The sequence below is a fragment of the Ostrea edulis genome, chromosome 5 (assembly GCF_947568905.1).
Source record: "Ostrea edulis chromosome 5, xbOstEdul1.1, whole genome shotgun sequence".
Taxonomy (NCBI): Eukaryota; Metazoa; Mollusca; class Bivalvia; order Ostreida; family Ostreidae; genus Ostrea; species Ostrea edulis.
Genome location: NC_079168.1, coordinates 18,096,590 through 18,118,091, shown reverse-complemented (window position 1 = coordinate 18,118,091; position 21,502 = coordinate 18,096,590). Strand labels below are relative to the sequence as shown.

General features: G+C 32.7%; 3 protein-coding genes across 7 annotated transcripts in view; 1 reads left to right on the top strand and 2 right to left on the bottom strand.

Annotated features, from left to right (window-relative positions):
* Positions 1–617, bottom strand: part of LOC125648976 (general transcription and DNA repair factor IIH helicase subunit XPD-like) — a 46,772-nt gene extending 46,155 nt beyond the window's left edge. The window contains exon 1 of the mRNA XM_048876066.2: positions 490–617. Coding sequence (XP_048732023.2) covers positions 490–562 — 73 coding nt within the window. The 5' untranslated portion in view covers positions 563–617. The remainder of the gene's footprint in view (positions 1–489) is intronic.
* Positions 618–806: 189 nt separating this feature from the next.
* On the top strand, positions 807–3,590 carry LOC125648975 (sperm-associated antigen 8-like). The gene is made up of 6 exons (XM_048876065.2): positions 807–970; positions 1,084–1,261; positions 1,529–1,574; positions 1,916–2,036; positions 2,694–2,756; positions 2,858–3,590. The coding sequence occupies exons 1-6, from the start codon at positions 887–889 to the stop codon at positions 2,978–2,980; spliced, it is 615 nt and encodes a 204-aa protein (XP_048732022.1). The 5' UTR covers positions 807–886; the 3' UTR covers positions 2,981–3,590.
* A 7,905-nt stretch (positions 3,591–11,495) lies between these two features.
* LOC125648974 (uncharacterized) overlaps positions 11,496–21,502 on the bottom strand; it is a 33,220-nt gene continuing 23,213 nt past the window's right edge. For 4 of the 5 annotated variants that reach the window (XM_048876063.2, XM_048876062.2, XM_048876064.2 and 1 more), the window contains 6 exons: positions 21,197–21,502; positions 20,948–21,005; positions 20,698–20,739; positions 18,828–18,938; positions 17,832–17,937; positions 11,496–16,382 (listed from right to left, as the gene is read on the bottom strand). The exon at positions 21,197–21,502 is cut by the window's right edge and continues 70 nt beyond it. In XM_048876063.2, coding sequence (XP_048732020.2) covers positions 16,290–16,382; positions 17,832–17,937; positions 18,828–18,938; positions 20,698–20,739; positions 20,948–21,005; positions 21,197–21,502 — 716 coding nt within the window. In that variant the 3' untranslated portion in view covers positions 11,496–16,289. The remainder of the gene's footprint in view (positions 16,383–17,831; positions 17,938–18,827; positions 18,939–20,697; positions 20,740–20,947; positions 21,006–21,196) is intronic. The other variant, XM_056166844.1, reaches the window with a different exon arrangement.

Here is a 21,502-nt window from a genome sequence, read left to right as displayed (position 1 = left end):
ACCTGTCATCCCCGAACAAAACCACATCCATACATGGACACAAAGTCCCAGAGCTCCGAAGAGACTCTACCTGAACAAGTCCCACCACACACCAGAGTCACTACGCTGCCACCAATTTGTAACGTGTTTAACTTGCACGATCAAGAGAGAGACTCTACCACATCACTAGAAACGCTATGAATGATTTTATAGTTACCAGAATATTGCTTATTTCTTTTGAACAAGTGATTTTTTGATACCTTTGGTATTGTATGTATGTTTGATCTTTGAAGCTTCTGTACCTTTGGACAATGCTAAAGCAGAGGAATAATTGTTTCATCACTACTTTTTTCATAAACAACATAATCTGGAGTCTACTTTCCCTACTAGAATAAGAATGAATTTGTTGTTAAAAATGTAGTTGTTAGTTGCAATTCTAAATCGTAAGATTCCACTGTAATTTAGAAATTTTGTATATAGTCTTCAATTTTTCTTGAGCCTTCTACGCACCATGTGCACAGTGGGGTACTTCTAATCCCTCCGTGTTTGTTAATACATCTGTATCCGATATTCTAGCTGCCATCCTCCTCGAAGTCGGTCCTCTGACCACACGTTGTTTTGGTTATTATAGTTTCATAAATATCGAGCCCGATCATAAGAATTTTACTTTTTATTTTCTTTTTAAATTATATGGTTATAAAAATACTAAACAGAATCAAATCCAATAAAATCCAATACTTTGAAGAGGAAAAAAAACAAACAAAAACACCCACAAGTTCTCTAAAATTGTTATAAGAAAGGACATAGTTATCTTCCTTGATTAGAACTCTTTATTGTTTGGAATCTCCATGGTTAGCAATACTTCCGGCAATAATAGTTAGTCTACAAAACACACCATTTACTCAAAATGAGCTTGTTAAATCAAGGAAGAAACGAAATTCGGTTCAATAACTCAGATGGCAAGTGTTTGTTGGAAAACTGGGTGGAGGAGGTATGTTATTTGTGTCCTATATGCACTGGTCGCAATTGCGGCGCTAGCTGGGCTTCATCCGATTAAGTGTGTAATGTCATTGCCAAGTGTTTATTTTACTTGTTTTGTTATAGCGACAAGTTGCAGATTTCGATAAGATAGACAAAGATGAAAAGATCACAAGTAGTGCTCAGATATTCCGAGATGGACATTCAGGGATCCTAACAACAGACCTTGGTGCTAAACCTGAGAATGTTACCACAGTTCGCCATTCCTACAAAACACCAGAACCATGTGGTGTCAGGCTTGTTGGTAATTACATGTCTTAACAGTTTGAAGTTCAGACACAAATGGGATATAATACAGTATCACTTACAATATGAAGGGAAAATGTGCAATATATGATGAAAATGAGGACAGAAATGGGAAATAGTTTTTATAATTATCTAAAATGTGGATCTATATTGATAAGCTAAAACAATATAATTGATGATATTTAAGAGATTTTATATTCAATGGTATATTGAAAGAGAATTCAAACATACAATTCAGAACTTACAATTGATTTAATATTTGCAGGTAAAAAGGAAGAATTACACAAACTTATGCTATTAGAAAAAGTTGGGTGAGTGTGTTTACTGAATGTAATCATTACTGTATCAGTTATTCAGGGTCTAACTTTTGTTGTTTTCTCTATTGGTGAAGAGCTGTTGTTTACTTATCTAATAATTTACACAATAAAATGAATATCTGCTCTCTGTAATTGTGACCCTTGGAGTCTCAATTTTCTCTCGAATCCACAGCAAAATGAACCCACAAACTATGTGATTTTTAATTTGTAAGTTGCATGTTTTATTAAGATAAGAAAGTGGCAATTAAGTTATGTATATGCACATTACTATCATGTATTTCTGTGAATTTCAAATTTTATATAGTGCATATAATTACTTTTTTTGGATTTAACAGGAGAGAAGTGTTTGCAGATGAACTGAACCCACCTCAGGCAGAGCCCACAGATTTCAGATCAGTAACAATGAAAGATTTCAATAAACCTGAATTTGTCAGCAAAAAGCCAGTTCCCACAAAGGTATTATTTCTGTGTCAAAGCTAATTATATAAGATCTATCAAGAGATACACATATGTAATGTAAAATAATGAATTTTTTTTTAAAAAGTCGTTGTTGCTATACAAATATGATATTCCTAAACTTCATTAAATTCAGTTACACTCTCAAGTCAAGGGGTCACGGAAATGCAATTCAACTGTGGCATCATGAATGAATGACATTCTATCAAAAACATTTCTGCATCTTAGATGAAAAATGAGCTTGCACTAAACAAGAAATTAAATGTTCCATATTGGTAAAAAATGTAGATATAAGAAATATTTACTTCGTATCATTTTTAATCATCTGCAGGATTATATATATATATATATATAGATATATATATACACACACAGTAGATGTGCAAATGGATTTACCATATAGCCACTCAATCATATAGATGTATTTAAAATGATACAAAAAAGGGAGCTGAGAGGGGAATTAAGTGATTATAGAAAGGAATTAATGGGAGTGAAAGAATATGAGAGAGAAGGAGGAATAACTTCACTCTCAATTTACTATACTATCAGTGATAATCAAGTGGTCTCAGGATTATAAAGACTTGTGCTTTTTCGAAGCACATGTGGAGTAGGATATGAAATACATGTATTTTTACTCAATGTTTGTTTCTCCATCAGACACACGACTACAGAAAAGATCAGCCGGTTACATTCTGGTCAGAGCACAAAGATGTCATTCATGTAAGTATACAGTGTATATATAATTAGCCTTTATCTTTTATTTGCTGGATGTTCCTTTAGTTATTCAATCTCGTTAAACCCTATATATGTACCTTTTGCAGGGAGTTTCCCAATTAAAAACTGGAGACACACCCTTCAGGAAAAATGATGCTTTCAGTAAACCCATAGGCGAATACTGGAATGAACCTGCATCCTATGAACTTGAAGACTACCCCAAGATGTGAACAAATAATGTTGTCATAAATCTATGAACTACTGATAATGGATTTTTTCATTTCCATGCATCTTGCTAAAGAACATACAATCTGTATGGAACATTTTATTTTGAAGATGTTTAAACACTCAAAACAGGACTTTTTCTAAGGAAGACAATTTGATATTTGCACAGTTAATAAGAGTGGATTTTTGGTGTGTCTGTAGAAAATATTCTTGTGTTGCATATGTTGAGTCGACACACAGTTTCAGGAAAAATTATCAACAGACACCTCTAATAATATGAAACTTTTACAGCAATAACATTAGATATATCTAGCAGTGAATAAGATAGTTGGAAATATTGAATTAAATGTTACCATTATGCCTGATATATTTGGTGACAGAATTATATTGTACAGCCTTGTTAGTATCTGAATTATCTTGGTGGAGAAAGGATCACACTTTTGCAATATAGAGCATGTACAGGTGACACATCAATGTTATTTGAAGAATACCCTCCAGTTGTCACTGTTGCATATAAATATTTTATGTAGAGTTTATATGCATGTGTATATTGAAATGCAAATGGAGTCAGTTTTATGATTATGAACCCACAATTATTAAAAGATTTCAATTGTTTCAACGTGTGTGAGCCCTTCTGTACCTGGCTGAAATCAAGCGATGGACAAAGATAAATAGATCTTCCTTTATATTTTTTAAGAAAAGGCACAGAGTCAAAATGTGTGTATTACTGGCTGTATCTCGGAGTTGACCCTCTATCTCTGGATGCTATTGTAGCGGTCAGCCAGGTTCGATCGTTGGTGGCCAGATAGCTCAGTTGGTAGAGCACCTGACTAGAGATTCAGGGGGCCTCTGTTCGAATCCTGGTCTGGTCCATTGCATTTTCTCCCTTTCTGTTACACTAACTTGATATTCTCTAGACGATATACTAGGTAGATATAGGGAGGTGTTCAGACTGTTGATAAAAGGTGTAAGGTATTGATCAGCGGGCTGTGAACCTTTCATATACAATAACAATTCTCTAGAAGCAGGGAGTAAATGACCTCTAATTACTTTAGGTGTGGTAAACAATTTGATGTACATCCACCATTACATGTCTTTTATAGCTATGGTGTGTTAGTGACAATAAATGCACTTGTATTATAATTCAATGGAAGAGAGCAATGATTCATTTATTACATGCATGATCATTTGAAGAGAGCAACAATTCAATTGATAATGTAGCGGTCAGCTAGGTTCAATCGCCGGTGGCCAGATAACTCAGTTGGTAGAGCACCTGATTAGAGATTCAGGGGGCCCGCGGGTTTGAATCCCAGTCTGGTCTGTTGCATTTTCTCCCTTCCTGTTACATTTGGTGCCGATCTAGACCAGCCCCTGGAACTGACAGGTTAAAATGCCTGCCAGGGGATTAAGATCCTGGGTTGATGTCTTCAATTGTGAAGACAATTAAGGAGGGAAGAATTAATGTAACAGTCAGCCGGGTTTGATCGCCGGTGGCCAGATAGCTCAGTTGGTAGAGCACCAGCTGACTAGAGATTCAGGGGGGCCCGGGTTCGAACCCCGGTCTGGTCCGTTGCATTTTCTCCCTTCCTGTTACAATATCATTAATATTTGAAGAGATCTTTACCTGCATGAATTGTTGCTTGCATCAAATAAATTGATGATATTTTCAAATCACTAAAGATATCTTTAATTATTTGAGTAAATGTTACAGCAGTGTTATTCCACATGCAAATCATGGTCAATAAAAACAAGAGGCCCACAGGACTTATCAGTCACCTGAATACTAGTGAAAAAGTATCACTACTTCCATGGGCTATGAAATCTAGAACAAATTTCCTGTTCTGAATATCTAAGCTAAATTCTAATGTTCAGCAACAGTATAAAACAAGATGCGTTCTTAAAACTTCACTGCCCTCAAAAGTGCATACACTGATGAAAGGCTTTAGATAATAGGTGTATTAACATTAAAATATCAAAATATATGACTATAAGCACAAACAAACAATTATAACACCCAACCTTACATTTACCCCTAGGATCTAAACGATACATGTGATAATCAATTAATTAATATATAAAGCACTAAATAATCACAACTAGGTACTGAAAATTTTCGCCCCAGCCCGGGGTCAAACCAGTGACGAACGGCACCCACCGCCTTATAGCAAGATTGTCAAACCAGTGCGCAAGTCCACTTATATATTAATTAATTGATTATCACATGTATCGTTTAGATCCTAGGGGTAAACGTAAGGTTGAGTGTTATAATTGTTTGTTTGTGCTTTATATTATATATATATATATATATATATATAATTATATATATATATATATATAATTATATAATGCGCGCATTAAATCAATTGATGAGAGCAATAATTGAATTGATGCGCGCATTAATTTATTTGATGAGAGCAATAATTGATTTAATGCGCCCATTAATTCAATTATTGCTCTCTTCAATTGAATTAATGATATCTTTAATTCATTTGAAGAGAGCAATAATTCTTTTAGAGAGAGCAACTATATAATTAAAGATATCTTCAATTCAACATATCCACAATTGAATTAATGATATCTTTAATTGAATTGTTGCTCTCTTTAAAAGAATTTATGCGCGCATTAATTCCTTTTACAAAAGCATTGTAAATGATTTAAAGATATCTTCAACTGAATTAAAGAGATCATCAAATTATTTATACCGAGCTCTAAATTAATTATTGCGAGCAATATTTCGACTAAATTGATGCTCTCATCAAATGAATTGAAGAGAGCAATAATTGAATTAATGCGCGCATCAAATCTATTTTTGCTCTCATTAATTGAATCAATGTGCGCATCAATTGAATTGAAGAGAGCAATAATTGAATTAATGCACGCATCAAATCTATTATTGCTCTCATTAATTCAATTGATGCGCGCATTAATTCAATTGATGAGAGCAATAATTGAATTGAAGCGCGCATTAATTCATTTGATGAGAGCAATAATTGATTTAATGCGCGCATTAATTCAATTAAAGAGAGCAATAATTGAATTGATGATATCTTCAAATAATTGAAGATATCTTCAATTATTTGAGTTTATGTTAATTTGGCGCTCCATAGATATTTATTTGATATTTGGTACATTAAATGCTTTGCCATAACAAGTTACAGATGAAGTTCGAATTTCGTCTCGGTCCGTTGATTTTTCACTTAGTTATGGCCCTTGGACTTAGAAAAATAGCATGAATTATCAGTTTTCAGGACTTTTTTGGGATTGTGCTTGCAGATATTCATTTGATATTTGGTACATTGCTTTGCCATAACAAGTTACAGATGAAGTTCGAATTTCGTCTCGGTCCGTTGATTTTTCATTAAGTTATGGCCCTTGGACTTAGAAAAATAGCATGAATTAATAATTGTTAGTTTACATCCAAGTTTCTTATCTCTGTAGATAACAGTACTACACTCATTAAAACTTCTAGCATGGTAATACAAAAATATAGGTAAATTATTCATGATCACCTACATGTCACAGTTTATTGACTTGGTGAAAGACCTAACCCTAATTATAAATGTCTTTTTTCCTGGTCTAGTCTCTACTCGAATAGTAGTTGATTTCCAACCATTCCTAATCCTGGTTCCCCAATTTTTCCTTTTACGATAACCTACATAATGAACTTTGAATATTGTAGTTGTGGTACAGTAATTTTTGCAACCGTTAGGGGACTATAAGTATTGCCATGCATTACTCTCAGAATGCTTGTTAACCTAAAAACAAATGTAATTAAATCTGCAGAAGGTTGTCTGCATAATTAATTTTTGAAGAATGTCTTATGCCCACAGAATTAAGGTGTTGTTTTTTTTCATTTGGAAAATACAGTGTACTACATGTAATTGACATATTCATGTCATAATTTTCATGTTTCTTTATCTTTAGTATTATAGCCTGTTCACTGGGGTCACTGCAGTGAAAGTTTTTTTAAAGGCAACATTACATATGTACTTTGAAAGTCTAAGATTTTTAAGATAAATGGCTGCCAATAAAATAGAAAATAAGCAATATAAATGTAAACATGTTTAAAACAGATGAATGTGTAAGTACCAGTACTTTGGAATAATTACAGATCAGCTAGTATGGCAGGGAATGTGTAGGCTACTCGCCTCAAAGCTCCAAGACCTCAGTAAAATCTTTTGTGGAGAATTAACAATGTATTTGAGTTAATGCCCAACATCTGGTATTGACAGAAGGTAAATTCATCATATATAAATTTTGAATTCGCACAAGAAATCAAAATATGTCTGAGTTTTTTGCTGAGCTACCCTAGCTGCTTCTTTGTGTAATTAACATTATATTAATATGTAATTACAGCTATATGTAAAGTGTAGTCTCAGATCAAGCCAAATATGCCCCCCCCCTCTCTCTCTCTCTCTCTCTCTCAGTGTACAATGGTTATAGGGAGTCAAAAGAAATGGATCAGAACGGCCGGGTTTTGCCAAACCCCTGAATTTCAGGTACACTACCAACTGAGCGATCTGGTGGAACATCAATGATCAAACTGCTATATTCCCCCCATTCATATATTTTTGACCTAAAAACAACCAGGTTAAAATTCTCCCCAGGCATGCATTTATACCTGACTTCCAAGGGCAGTTAAGGTTAAGATTTTGAATATGTGCGCATGTGACCTTTAAAGCAAGTCATGGAGCATCGATCAATTTTACAAATTGTCTTGTTTGTTTTTACTTATTAGAGTGATCAATCTTGACTTCATTTATCACCAACTTTAAATAGATTTACCACAACAGAATAATTAATCATCCCCTAGTAACACAGAAAACATTACACTTTAACTGTAAGGTAGAGGTGAATTACCACAAAATTAAGATATTGAACATTACTAAATTTTAACTACCACAAAATTAAGTTACTAAATCTTAATTACCACAAAATTAAGTTACTGAACATTACTAAATGTTCCACAAAAGTTCTTAAACATTACTAAATGTTAATTACCACAACATTAAGTTCCTAAACATTAATTACTAAATGTTAATTACCACAACATTAAGTTACTAAACATTACTAAATGTTAATTACCACCAAATTAAGTTACTATACATTACTAAATGTTAAATACCACCAAATTAAGTTACTAAACATTACTAAATGTTTACTACCACCAAATTAAGTTACTAAACATGAATTACCACAAAATTAAGTTGTTAAACATTACCGTCATATTAAGTTACCAAACATTACTAAATGTTACAGCCTAATTGTAAGCTTGAGGTGAATTACCACCAAAGTAAGTTACTAAATGTTACAGCTCAACTGATTGAATTATCACCAAAGTAAATTAATTACCAAATGTTACAGCTCAATTAATTGAATTAATACCACAAATTAAGTTACTAAATGTTACAACTCAACTGATTGAATTATCACCAAATTAAGTTACTAAATGTTACAACTCAACTGATTGAATTACCACCAAATTAAGTTACTAAATGTTACAGCTCAACTGATTGAATTACCACCAAATTAAGTTACAAAATGTTTTTACAGCTCAATTGATTGAATTACCAACAAAGTAAGTTACTAAATGTTACAGCTCAACTGATTGAATTATCACCAAAGTAAATTAATTACCAAATGTTACAGCTCAACTGTCTGAATGACCACCAAATTAAGTTACTAAATGTTACAGCTCAACTGATTGAATTATCACCAAATTAAGTAACTAAATGTTACAGCTCAACTGATTGAATTACCACCAAATTAAGTAACTAAATGTTACAGCTCAACTGATTGAATTACCACCAAATTAAGTAACTAAATGTTACAGCTCAACTGATTGAATTACCACTTTAATAAGTAACTAAATGCTACAGCTCAACTGATTGAATTATCACCAAAGTAAATTAATTACCAAATGTTACAGCTCAATTAATTGAATTAATACCACCAAATTAAGTTACTAAATGTTACAGCTCAACTGATTGAATTACCACCTTAATAAGTTACTAAATGTTACAGCTCAACTGATTGAATTATCACCAAAGTAAATTAATTACCAAATGTTACAGCTCAATTAATTGAATTAATACCACCAAATTAAGTTACTAAATGTTACAGCTCAACTGATTGAATTACCACCTTAATAAGTTACTAAATGTTACAGCTCAACTGATTGAATTATCACCAAAGTAAATTAATTACCAAATGTTACAGCTCAATTAATTGAATTAATACCACCAAATTAAGTTACTAAATGTTACAACTCAACTGATTGAATTACCACCAAATTAAGTTACTAAATGTTACAGCTCAACTGATTGAATTATCACCAAATTAAGTTACAACATGTTTTTACAGCTCAACTGATTGAATTACCACCAAATTAAGTTACTAAATGTTACAGCTCAACTGATTGAATTATCACCAAATTAAGTAACTAAATGTTACAGCTCAACTGATTGAATTACCACCAAATTAAGTAACTAAATGTTACAGCTCAACTGATTGAATTACCACCAAATTAAGTTACTAAATGTTACAGCTCAACTGATTGAATTATCACCAAATTAAGTTACTAAATGTTACAGCTCAACTGATTGAATTATCACCAAATTAAGTTACAACATGTTTTTACAGCTCAACTGATTGAATTACCACCTTAAAAAGTTACTAAATGTTACACCTCAACTGATTGAATTACAACCAAATTAAGTTACTCAATGTTACAGCTTAACTCTAAAGTTGAGGTGATTGAATTACCACCATATTTTATAAGTTATTAAACTTGTTACAGGTAACTGTAGGGTACAGGTGAATTACCATCATATCAAGGTACTAAACATTACAGCTGAACTCTAAGGCACCTGAGTTATATTTAATTACTTATCAATTCAAGAATTGTTATCAAGGAGGAATGCTACACCAGAGAAATATGATATAAATGAAAAGAGAGAAATATGATATAAATGAAAAGTGAGAAATATGATATAAATGAAAAGTGAGAAATATGATATAAATGAAAAGTGAGAAATATGATATGATATAAATGAAATGTGAGAAATCTGATATAAATGAAATGTGAGAAATATGATATGAATGAAAAGTGAGAAATATGATATAAATGAAAAGTAGAGGATATGTACAACATTTTGAAATTGAAAACTTTTAAATTTACTTTTATATTTAGACAAAAAATGCAGTTTTAGTAGAAAGTCAACTGAAAAATCTATAAATCAACAGTCAATGCATTTAAGCGAGTGAGCTACTTCTATGCAATTAAATTCAAATGGAATAAATAAATATTGTTGATATTTATATTTCCATTTATGGTTTCAAATGGAAGACAGCCATTATGACGATGTAGTACAGCTCCTTAAATGAAGACGATTTGTCATGTGTGTGTACATTGCATGCCCTTAGTCGAGTATACTTAATAGGCTTTGTGATATACTCAGAAAAAATATGTTTACTGCTAGTACATAAGGATCCAATTTCCTAGCATTAGTAGCTGTAGCCTATTATATGCAAATGTAGGAATCAATATTGACCACACTGTGGTGTTTGAAGAAGTGCACATACTTGTTAACTCATACATTCAAGATTTCCCAGATCTCCAACTTGGAGCCTCAGTAGACAATACACAAGAGTACCATACACAGTACAGAAAGGTTATAAAGGGTGTTTTCATGGTGTTTGTGGTACAGAAAGGACAGACAACACATCTTATCTGTATATAAAAAGAAAAACCACAATGTAATTAATACAAGGTTCTTGTTGATGGACTGGCAGATATCATGTACCAATTCAATCCTGTGCAAGACTGGTGTATAAAGAATAATGCACATGTTTGATACATGTAGAAAAAAAAATTTGCAATGTAATATAAAGGGCCACATCTTGAAAACTGAATGGAGAGATGGACAGACATTGCTGTAAACAGACTGATGTATAAAAAAAATAAATACTTGCATTATAGGAATGTTTCAAAATCTGTAACTCACACAATTTAAGATAAAAGGTACGATTTGTAAAATTTTTACTTCAGGTCCTCACTTGAAAATTGTGGGAGGAGTTACCAGTAGATGGACAAATTATGTACCCTCCATATAACATGGACTTTCAAATAAAGGGACAAAACTCCTGCAATAGACGTCAAAGTGGATCAAAATTGCAACATGATCTAGAGTGACCCGTAGAGGCTACATGACAAGTTTCATGCCCTAAACTCATGCCCGACACATCACTCGAGTAAATACTGAAATGATACAACTAAATACTATCCATGCTAGTTTTTTATGGGAGAAGGAATTCTTTAAAAATTCATATATCAAGTGTCCATAGTAATGATTTGAGCCATCAATACCAAACATCACTTCTCCTATTGCACTCAACACATCACAGTGTCTACAGGTACATGTACCGGTTGTTTTGAGAACAACTTCCTTGTTCATGCAAGTATAAACTTCATCATCTGGCTTTAAATGCTTCACAAGCATAAAGGACACACACTCTTAATAGAAAACAAAATAGTTTAATTTCTGTAATAATTCACACTAGAGCAACATGTTTCAAATCAAATTAATTAAGTTTACAGTACAATCAACAAATAAAAACAAGTGATTACTTCATCATAACCATGATTTGCATATACTGCAGTATATTCAATACTAAGTTATTTTGGTACTTATGTTTTCCCTATAATTGAAATATGCACTGTGTCATGGATTGATCTTTTGTAATGATATTATATGGAACATGTACCATATATATAAATTAATACAATTGGGCCCTAAATATGCATTAAATCATGTTAAAACAAGTCAAACTACCAAAATTTATGGACTAGTAAATAATTTTGTAAGATACTTGTACAAGTAAACATGCTTATAAAAATTCAGTTTTCTCCCTTCACAAAATACCATAATTTTAGAGTTTATACATATAGATTGAGAATGTTTTAATATAGCATGTCATAAAAGTCTCTCTTTTGACACAAGACATCACACAATCCCTCTGTAGTGTACATTGCATGTAATACTGAATATCAAATAAACTAAAAGATCATGTAAATCCAAAGAAATTAACCATCTGCATTCAACAGACAGAAAATAAAAATGCATTCAGTAGATTTTGTTTCATTTTTCCTGCCTTATACAAATAAATGGTATTGGATATTGGGATAGGGCTGAAAATACACACAAGAACATCAAAGTTTTTCCTTTTCAAAGAAATAAATAGCAACACATACAACAAAAATTTGCACCAAATTATAACTCCAAAGCCAATACTCTGTGTATATAAATCCTCTAATCAAAATTTCAGTTGTTCAAAAATTTATATTTTTTTCATTTTCTTTTTCTATGTCAAATTTTAGTTAGGAATATAACTATGATGTCAGATTTTTTCACACAGCAAGTAAAACTTATTTCTTACTAAACATTGTGGCCATTGAGTTACAAGAATCCAATCACAGGGCATGAAATATATTTTAATTTTATTTCCTCCTCCTACGGAAAATCATGACCACCCCCCACCCCTGTAAACCTAAAATAACAATACAAGACCCTGACCTAGTATCAGAAATGAAATACACTGTTAGTGTTTCTGAGATCTAGCTTTATAACCATAAGTTCCAGGTTCTTCTCCAGTCTCAGTATCTATTAAGCAAATGAGCTAAATCTTGAATACATAAACTAAGTTCTAAACTAACAAAATTACACAATAAAAACCTTTAAATTCTTGAATAGCAAACAATTAACTTCTTTAACTTTAGTAAATATACATGTATTTCTATGAAAGATTGCAAACTAAGACTACCAATCATCCATTGCCAGAATATGGTAATTTTCATGCCTTGGTTTAACCATATATGATACTATTGTGTCAATCATAATCAACAATACTTTTGATTCCAATACTTAGCATATATGCCAAACAGTTTAAGAAACAGAAATCTTAATATACAGTACTAGAAGTTCAATATTAAAATGCACACCAACAAGCAAAACTATAAATTAGCATCAAAAGGAAGTAACAATCTTATCTTAAGTGCCCTATAAAGAATGAAGTCTAATTTCAGATGTCACTAAACACACAACATTTGTCCTCACAAATATCTGCTGGAATGGAGACTGCAGGAATGAAATAACAACAGTAAAATCAATATACAAGGTAGAAAGCAAATCTTTCAAAGGCCAGAAACAAAGACTCCATAATCCCGACTATACACGGCATGCACCACCACCATTCTCAGAAGAAAATGTATGAATACCAGGTATCTCCATGATGGGAAAAATTCATAAACAATGTCTCTTTGTATCCAGATTCATGCACTTGCACATTCGAATTTTACAAGTATTTAGTTAATAACCAGATTCAGTTGTTTTAAAATGTTATTCTATCACTCTACACAAATTTCTCACAAACTACAAGAACATGTATTTATTCCTGAGGTCTTAAAAAACAAAATGATGGGATGTTGCAGATCATTTACTAATAACAGCAAACTGCAAGCAAAAACAACTGATTGTCTGCTAGTACGCTCTGCACGATTCCATGCAGAGGTCGTCATGTGTATCGATTCGGTCATGTTGATGAAATATGTACAAACTTTTAAAAACAAATATGAATAGACTACATTGATCAATAACAAAATGGCTTTCTCTCTTCATTATGGTGTATTTCAGGAAGAAGAAAAATGCAATGTACATGTAAGTATATCACAATGAAATGGTTCTACTAAATTCTGGTTCAGGAGAAAAAACAAGCTCTGTCATAACTAATTCAAGAGTAAAATTGCTGAATTACCATCAAAAGAACTAAGCATATGCACAATTCTCAGACAGCTGCAATCCTGGGGGGGGGGGGGGGGGGGGGGGGGGAAATGGGGAATTATTAAAGAAACTCAAGAAACACCACAGCAAAAGAAATCAGTATCAACTTTTTAGAATATCCTTCCAATCACCAGGGGATAAGTGTTGTGTGTTTGAATATCCATGTGTAACAATCAAATGACTGACTGTGTGTATAGAATCAAATACAGTAAAACACGCTTATAATGAACACGCTTATACAGAATTCCTACATATTCCGAAGTGATATTCATTACCTTATGAGAGGAAAATAATGAAAATTGTGTTGGATATTACAAAGTTTGGATATAAATGAACTGCTTTTCGCTGACCCTGGGGGTTCACTATAACCATGTTTTACTGTATATGTAGGTCAACTGAATTTTATAATATCTGTCTTAGTTTAAAAAAAAAAACCTACAATCATTCAGGCAATACTACATATCAAACAGTGATTTTTTCTTTGATTCCAATTTCAAATAACATGATCCTACCAAATTACAACTTTTTCTTCAGATTTTTAATTTAGTCACCAGTTCAAAGTAGAGAATTTGATGAAATATAAAATCAACATACTGCTGTTTTCAAAAACATGACTGGTGTGCATATTTAAAATACTCCCCTTTTGTTAGGGGATAAATAATTTTTACATTTCTACATATCTGGTGAAAAACCTAGTTTGTAAATAAAAAAAAATTACCTTGGCACATGAGCTTTAGTTCAGGCATTTCACATACATACACAAACGTACCTAGTGTCCCCAAAATACATATTGCCATTTCAGTACATATAAATAATTCTTAATCAAATTGCATGCTGCCATTTTGAATAAATCTGAAACTCTTGAATGGTGTTTGTTGGTGGTAATGTAAAAACATAATTTTGCCTACTTAATGTTATAAATGTAGTCAAAGACAATCAAAAAAAAAAAAAAAAAAAAACATCAAGAATAAAGTAGTACCAATACATCAAGAAGAATGTTCTGAATTTTAGCTGTTTTATAAGGATTCTTTTGTATATAGTTTACATGTGTTCTATACCAATACAATGTACTAGAATTTCATTTGTGTGTGTGTGGGGTAAATAAACACAACATTTAGCATCACAATGTGTTCTTTTCTACTAAGTCTTATGGCACTACACCGTCAGTATAACTCTCTAATGTTACTGTGCTTAAAATTACTGCATGTATCTAAACTAGAATGTTTCATGGAATAGATGTTCCCTGAAAGGACAACACTGATCATGACCCCCACATAAGGAACACACATGCTAAACATCAAAGTCCCATCTCTTAAAGTTTTCCGATTTTTAAGGTGTGACAGACAGGAACTAATGACAGGCAGAATCATCCCTACATGCACCTATGCTTTGCAGGCGACACAAAAATCACAGACTAATTGCAGTATATGAAGTAGAAGTGGATTTAGTTCGGTTCTTATTTGACACTTTATGAGGTTTCACTCTTCAATACACTAAAGGATAAAATAGGAAAAATCACTTTCATGACCTCTTCTACATCTTTAGAAGTGAGGGTGGTCTACAATGTTACATTGGTTTTGATGATATAATAATAGTAATATAAAAACTTGGTTCCAAAGTCTTGAACAACAACTAAAGAATGCTCCAATTATTATAACTCCTTTAAGAAAATTTACAAATAGTTTCATCACATATCATTTAAAACATTGATCAGCATAACTATAATAGGATTTATACTGGCTATCACTTACGTTTTAATTATATTACAGTAGAATTTGCCCCCATACATGTTTGGTACAATCTGATACATATATATTGGGTAAACTGTGCATTCATTTTGGCATTGGACATTGAATTATATTGTAAAAAATACTATGCATTCCCGATGTTCATCTAATCTGATAACAAGCATGTCTGGGTTTGATGAGTTTCACTGTAGATATGCAATAGAAATAACGTGGAAACTAAATTCATACTATTTGTGCACACATAAAACTAACTTCTGGACCAGCTCTGAAAATCCCCAAACAAAAAACAAAAACCTACTTATGGTTGAAAAGAACTAATGTAAACATTCTAAATCGCTGTAAAAACTCAATATTTCATCAAAATATCTGATTGCACATGATAAACAAAATAGAGATGGCAGGCAAACTTTTGTGACAATAAAAAAATAAGTTTGATATCACAGACTTGCCAAAAAGGTCATAAAGACATACATATCACCTTCACAGTTAAGTAGACATTCCATCCACATACATGTGCTCCTTACATCAATGCTCTAAACATAGGCAGTCTAAAGTGCATAGAACTTTCACACAGAAGAAGTTTCAACACAACAACCTAGATACATATAAACAAGACAGACTGCACTCATCACTTTTTTCTGTTGTCAACTCTGTAATCTGGCACTGATGAGGTATCCTTGGTTTCCAGACAAATGTCCAAAGCAGACGTAAATAGTCACAATATCTAATTACGCTTTGGTCTTTTTGCAACTCTCTTCTTTGATTGGACAATTGTTTGAATACCTTGCTGCAGCTTGCACAGATTTCAGATTCAATCCAATCTAAAAAAAATATCAAAGTACAAGTTCTCGAGTAAAAACACAAAATTAATACACCATCCTAAAATCCTGGAGAAAAAAGGGATGGTCATTGAAGATATCGTGTTTACCTTGACTTTCTTTAAAAAAAAATTCTTTAATAATTCATTTTTATCAAAATAATTACATACTGCCTAGTGACCCTGTACATGGAATGAATGCTGGACAACTTGCCCCCTCTTTGGGACAACTCGCCCCCTTTGGGACAAGTCACCCTCTCTCAGGACAAGTTGCCCCTTCTCGTAACAACTCGCCTCCAATATTATATGTATATTATCACACTTTATTCTTATTTTGTGTGTGTGTGTGTAATTGTACAAAAATTTACACCTTTAACTGTAAAAAAAAAAAAAGTCTTTTTATTTCATACTTTAACACAAATGGTAAATTCTAATAAAATTATACACAAATTCAATTGGTGCATTTCAGAAAAAATGATATATTTTTCATAATTCAATTGACCAGGAAAATCATATTTACTGATCTTCAGGTAATTGATTAAATGTCTCCAATATTGAGAAAATTTGGGTTTTTTTTGGGGGGAGGTGTGTATGTGTGTGTTTTATCGATACAGTATGTATACTACACAAGTGTACGTGTGAAGCATGAATATTCTGATACATGTGATTATCTTTTAATGCGTTTCTCAATCTAATTCTCGTTGAAAAATCATAAAATTCCCTTTTTAGAAATTTTAAAACAGCTTTGTTTTACTGCTTCTTTTTACGCGTCGATTTCAAAGTGAAAAGTACTCTGATGATAAGTACCTTAATGTTTGAAGTAAATATATAACAGCTTTGGGGAAGTCAAACAATTAGATTTATCAACAGACACAGATTATTGATAATTATACTACGTCAGCTGAAGACCAAGCCAATACTCTCCCTACCAAACGCTTACTTGCTTCCGCTGAAATTATATATTTTACATAAAAATGGATGTTGAATTTACTGAACCCAAACAATGGATTTTCAATGAAATCTTTCGTCTTGCATAAAAAGACATGAAGTTCGGTGTTTATGTGAACACATCTTTTTGTCTGTGATGTAAATACTATCTAAATAAATTTATTAATTTTTGCTAATACACCTCTTGAATTTAGACCAAAATTAATAATTGTAAACATGTATGGTGTGAAGGGGTGAGTTATCTCAAGAGAGAGGGCGAGTTGTTTCTGAAGAGGGGGCGAGTTGTCTTGAGGGCAAATCGTCTTGAGGGCGAGTTGTCCTGATACCCATGGAATACAGGGGTTTTGCATCTTGGGCATCATAATAATGATGTAAATTTACTTATTAAGAAATGGTTTTGTGTTTTGAAAAGTACATCTTATAAACCGAATTATCGTATTAAACCAGCATCATATTACTAGGAGGGTTCTACTGTATTATATAAATCACCAGTCATGTGACTGACCTCCTCTAAAACGTGGAGATTGGCTTCCATAACCTGGTGAAGTTGTCGTATCGTGGCCATATGGGAGTTGGCCTGCAAATCATAGAAACTCGAGTACAAATTGTTCCTACAAAAACAGACAAACAGAATTTAGAGCAATTCAGATCTCTACACAAAATGGAAATATGAATATGTACAATGTACTGTGGTAACTGTAACTATTTTCTTTCATCAGCTATACAAGTATTACAATTTACCCTGCCTCTGATAAAAATCTTAGAATATCATTGGCGGCAACCAATACTACATTATGTCTCTTACTAGCCTAATATTGTCAATATGCCCCTCCCACGTGGTTTACTGACCACATATGTCTACTATGACGTCATGAGAATACATATACCCTGTCGCTGGATCGAGTCAGCACATATTATGGCGTCATAGGTACACAAAAACAAATGTATTCATTTTTTAATTTACAGTTTGTCAAAAAACTTGTTTCTATCCATTGTTGATGGTTAAAATGTTGTAGCTACTTTTCCATTGTTGTACATTTGATAAAGTACTCCAAGAATACATGTATTGCAGTCATTTATTATGAAAGTTGTACATTAGAAAAGCATCAAGAATGAATAATGTCAATATGCCTTTAATTAATGTATAGACCTACGTAAAATCATCGACAGGATAAATTCGTTATGTACACACTTAGAGGGGTAATACAGAAATACATGGGGTCCTTGTCTTATGCTTATGCCTCGCCCCCAATATGATTTTTTTCAAGGACCCCATATATTTCCGTATCACCCCTCTAAGTGTCTACATAACTAATAATAGCAACCACCTACATGTACATGTAAGTACTCTATTACAGCTAGAAGTGCTACATTCCTGTCTACCCACATATTACACAAGCATAGTACTTTATCAACTGCATATGTTTATCTAAGGGTTATATGACTAATTTTCTACCAGATCAATATCACATGACTGAGGTCTGTTCATAAAGATGGATACCTCCAGTTCTGTTTGGCCACTGGAGTCCAGAAATCCTTTCCCTCAATTCTTGCTTGAAGCACCAAAATTTTGTAGGTGAGGGCAACAGCAGAGAGCATCAAAAACAAAATCCTGGAAGATACATCGTAGATAAATAATGAAATATTTTGCCAACTAATATTGAAGAAACCGGAGAGAAATTCAAACAGTAAAAACAGGTACAGCAAAGTGATTTTCATTCCCTGTAGTTTTAAAACATATCATGAACTTATAGGATTTAATTATGTTTACAATGAATCAAAAGTGTTCATCCCAAGCACTTCGCTATAAGTGTCTTTTACTGCACACACACAGAGAGCGCTAAAATTAGCAACAACATGAACAATTAGATAAATCCTAAGGACGACCTGTCCCTTCCTCAGGACAAATGAAAAAGTTTTACGTAATAAGAATACAAATAAAGGGAAGAGCCAACACGGACCCCTGGATGCACCAGAGGTGGAATCAGGAGACAAGGAGGAGTAAGCATCCCTATTGACAGGTCACACTCGTCGTGAGCCCAATATGTTGAATTATATTTAGCACGAAACAAATTAGATCAAAGTGAGTCAACCAATAAAGGATTTGAAAGAATTCATGTTTTAGAGGATAATTTTACATGAAAGAATTCAAAACAATACATTAATAGTATGATTTGAAACTCAAGGTCAATACTGAAGGTCAAAACAAAGTAAGATAAGTTGTACGTTGAATTACTGTTTTACAAGAAAAAAAATTATGTGAAAGAATCTGGAATACGAATATAGGTAAAATACTGAATAAAATATGCCAACACATTGTAAAACATAAGTGCTTTCATTTTTAAAAAATCTTCAAACGTCTGACGATTTTTTAAAAATCAATATATGCGCCCAGGGGTGCATAAGCCGAGTTGCATGGGATACATTGTAAAGTCAGGAATGATGTGGCATATTTATAATTGTGAAGAACTAATTTCAGTTTTAAACTTTTCAAGTTACTGTCCAGAAACCATATTTGTCTGAAGTTTTCAATCTATTTTTGGTCACTGTGACCTTGATCTTTGACCTTTTTTCTCCAAAATCAATAGGGGCCTTGCTTTGCTGGTATCCAACAATATAACCAAGATTCATTTGATTCAAATTAAAAATTTTCAAGTTATTCTCCGGAACTATTTTTTTTTTTTGGAATTTTAAATCTATTTTCAGTCACTGTGACCTTGACCTTTGACCCATTTCTCCAAAATCAATAGGGGTCTTCCTTGCCTGGTACATAACAATATCTTTAAGTATCATTTGATTCGGATTTAAACTTTCTGAGTTATCATCCGGAAACCAAATATTTTTGAAATTTTCATTCTATATTCGGCCACTGTGACCTTGACCTTTGACCTTTTTTCTCCAAAAATCAATAGGGGTCTTCCTTACCTAGTACCCAACAATATATCAAAGTTTCATTTGATTCAGATTTAAACTTTCTGAGTTATCATCCGGAAACCAAATTTTTCTGAAATTTTCATTCTATTTTCGGTCAGTGACCTTGACCTTTGACAATTTTTCTCCAAAATCCATAGGAGTCTTCCTTAACTGGTACCCAACAATATATCAAAGTTTCATTTGATTAGATTGTCAACTTTTCGAGTTATCATCCGGAAACCAATTGTTGACGCCCAACCGCCCGCCCACATCACCAAAACCAATAGCCGAGTTCAACTTCGTTGCAACTCGGCTAAAAAGCAGGAAAATATGCAGTTCCAAAATATATTTAATACACTAGCACAAAATCCAGAAAGCGCTAGTGATTTAAATACATTTTGGAACTGCATATTTTCCTGCTTTTTTATTGAATTATATATATAAAAATTGTAACTTACATAACAGAGCAAACAGCTAACAACAAATTGGTCCTAGGTATCCTGTAAAATAAAGAGAATCTCATTTAACAATAAATTGTGGAGGGATTAAATGACACTTTCTATCAAATCAGTGGAACATCTTTTAAAAGTTAGATTACAAAGATATGATTAAAAAATTTAAATCTGAATTCAGCAATAGAAAACAAAAATGACATGCATGACTCTTAGGAGTTATTGACCAAGATAGAGCATGTCTATATGATCTTACTTTTGGAACTTTAAACTTAATTCTGAAAAAGCAGCCATCATTTTCTGAACATCAAAATCTGAAAAATAAGTGGAAAAGAAAATATACATACACTCCATCAACATGTACACCTCAAATTGATCATGCAAATACATAATATGTACATGAACAAAGAACAAAATTAGAAGTAGATATTTTACAGTACTGATATTCACACAATAATATACAAGATCCAGTATTATGATAACCCTGTCGAATTATATAACTTACATTCAAAGATATATGGAATGTTAAAAGCACGGATCATTGGACCCTTTGGTCCCTTTCCTGATTCTTTTCGGACTGTGATAGGAGAACTGCCGTTTTCCTGAAACCTGCTGCTGTCGAGTTTATCACTGTCTAACTTGTCACACAGAACGCACAGTCCTACATCAGAGGAGTCGGACGTAACAATGTTGTTATTTTGATTGGAGCTTGAGGTGGTTTGAACAGTTTGATTATCACAGTTAACACACCCCTTGGGGATTTCTTGGACAGGACACGCCTCCTCCTCCTCTCCCTCATCATCTTCCTCTT

Coding starts and splice junctions, on each gene's coding strand:
- LOC125648975 (XM_048876065.2), top strand. CDS start 887: ATGAGCTTGTTAAATCAAGGAAGAAACGAAATTCGGTTCAATAACTCA. Junction 1,575..1,915: donor ATGCTATTAGAAAAAGTTGG/GTGAGTGTGTTT, acceptor TGGATTTAACAG/GAGAGAAGTGTTTGCAGATG. Junction 2,037..2,693: donor AAAAGCCAGTTCCCACAAAG/GTATTATTTCTG, acceptor TTTCTCCATCAG/ACACACGACTACAGAAAAGA.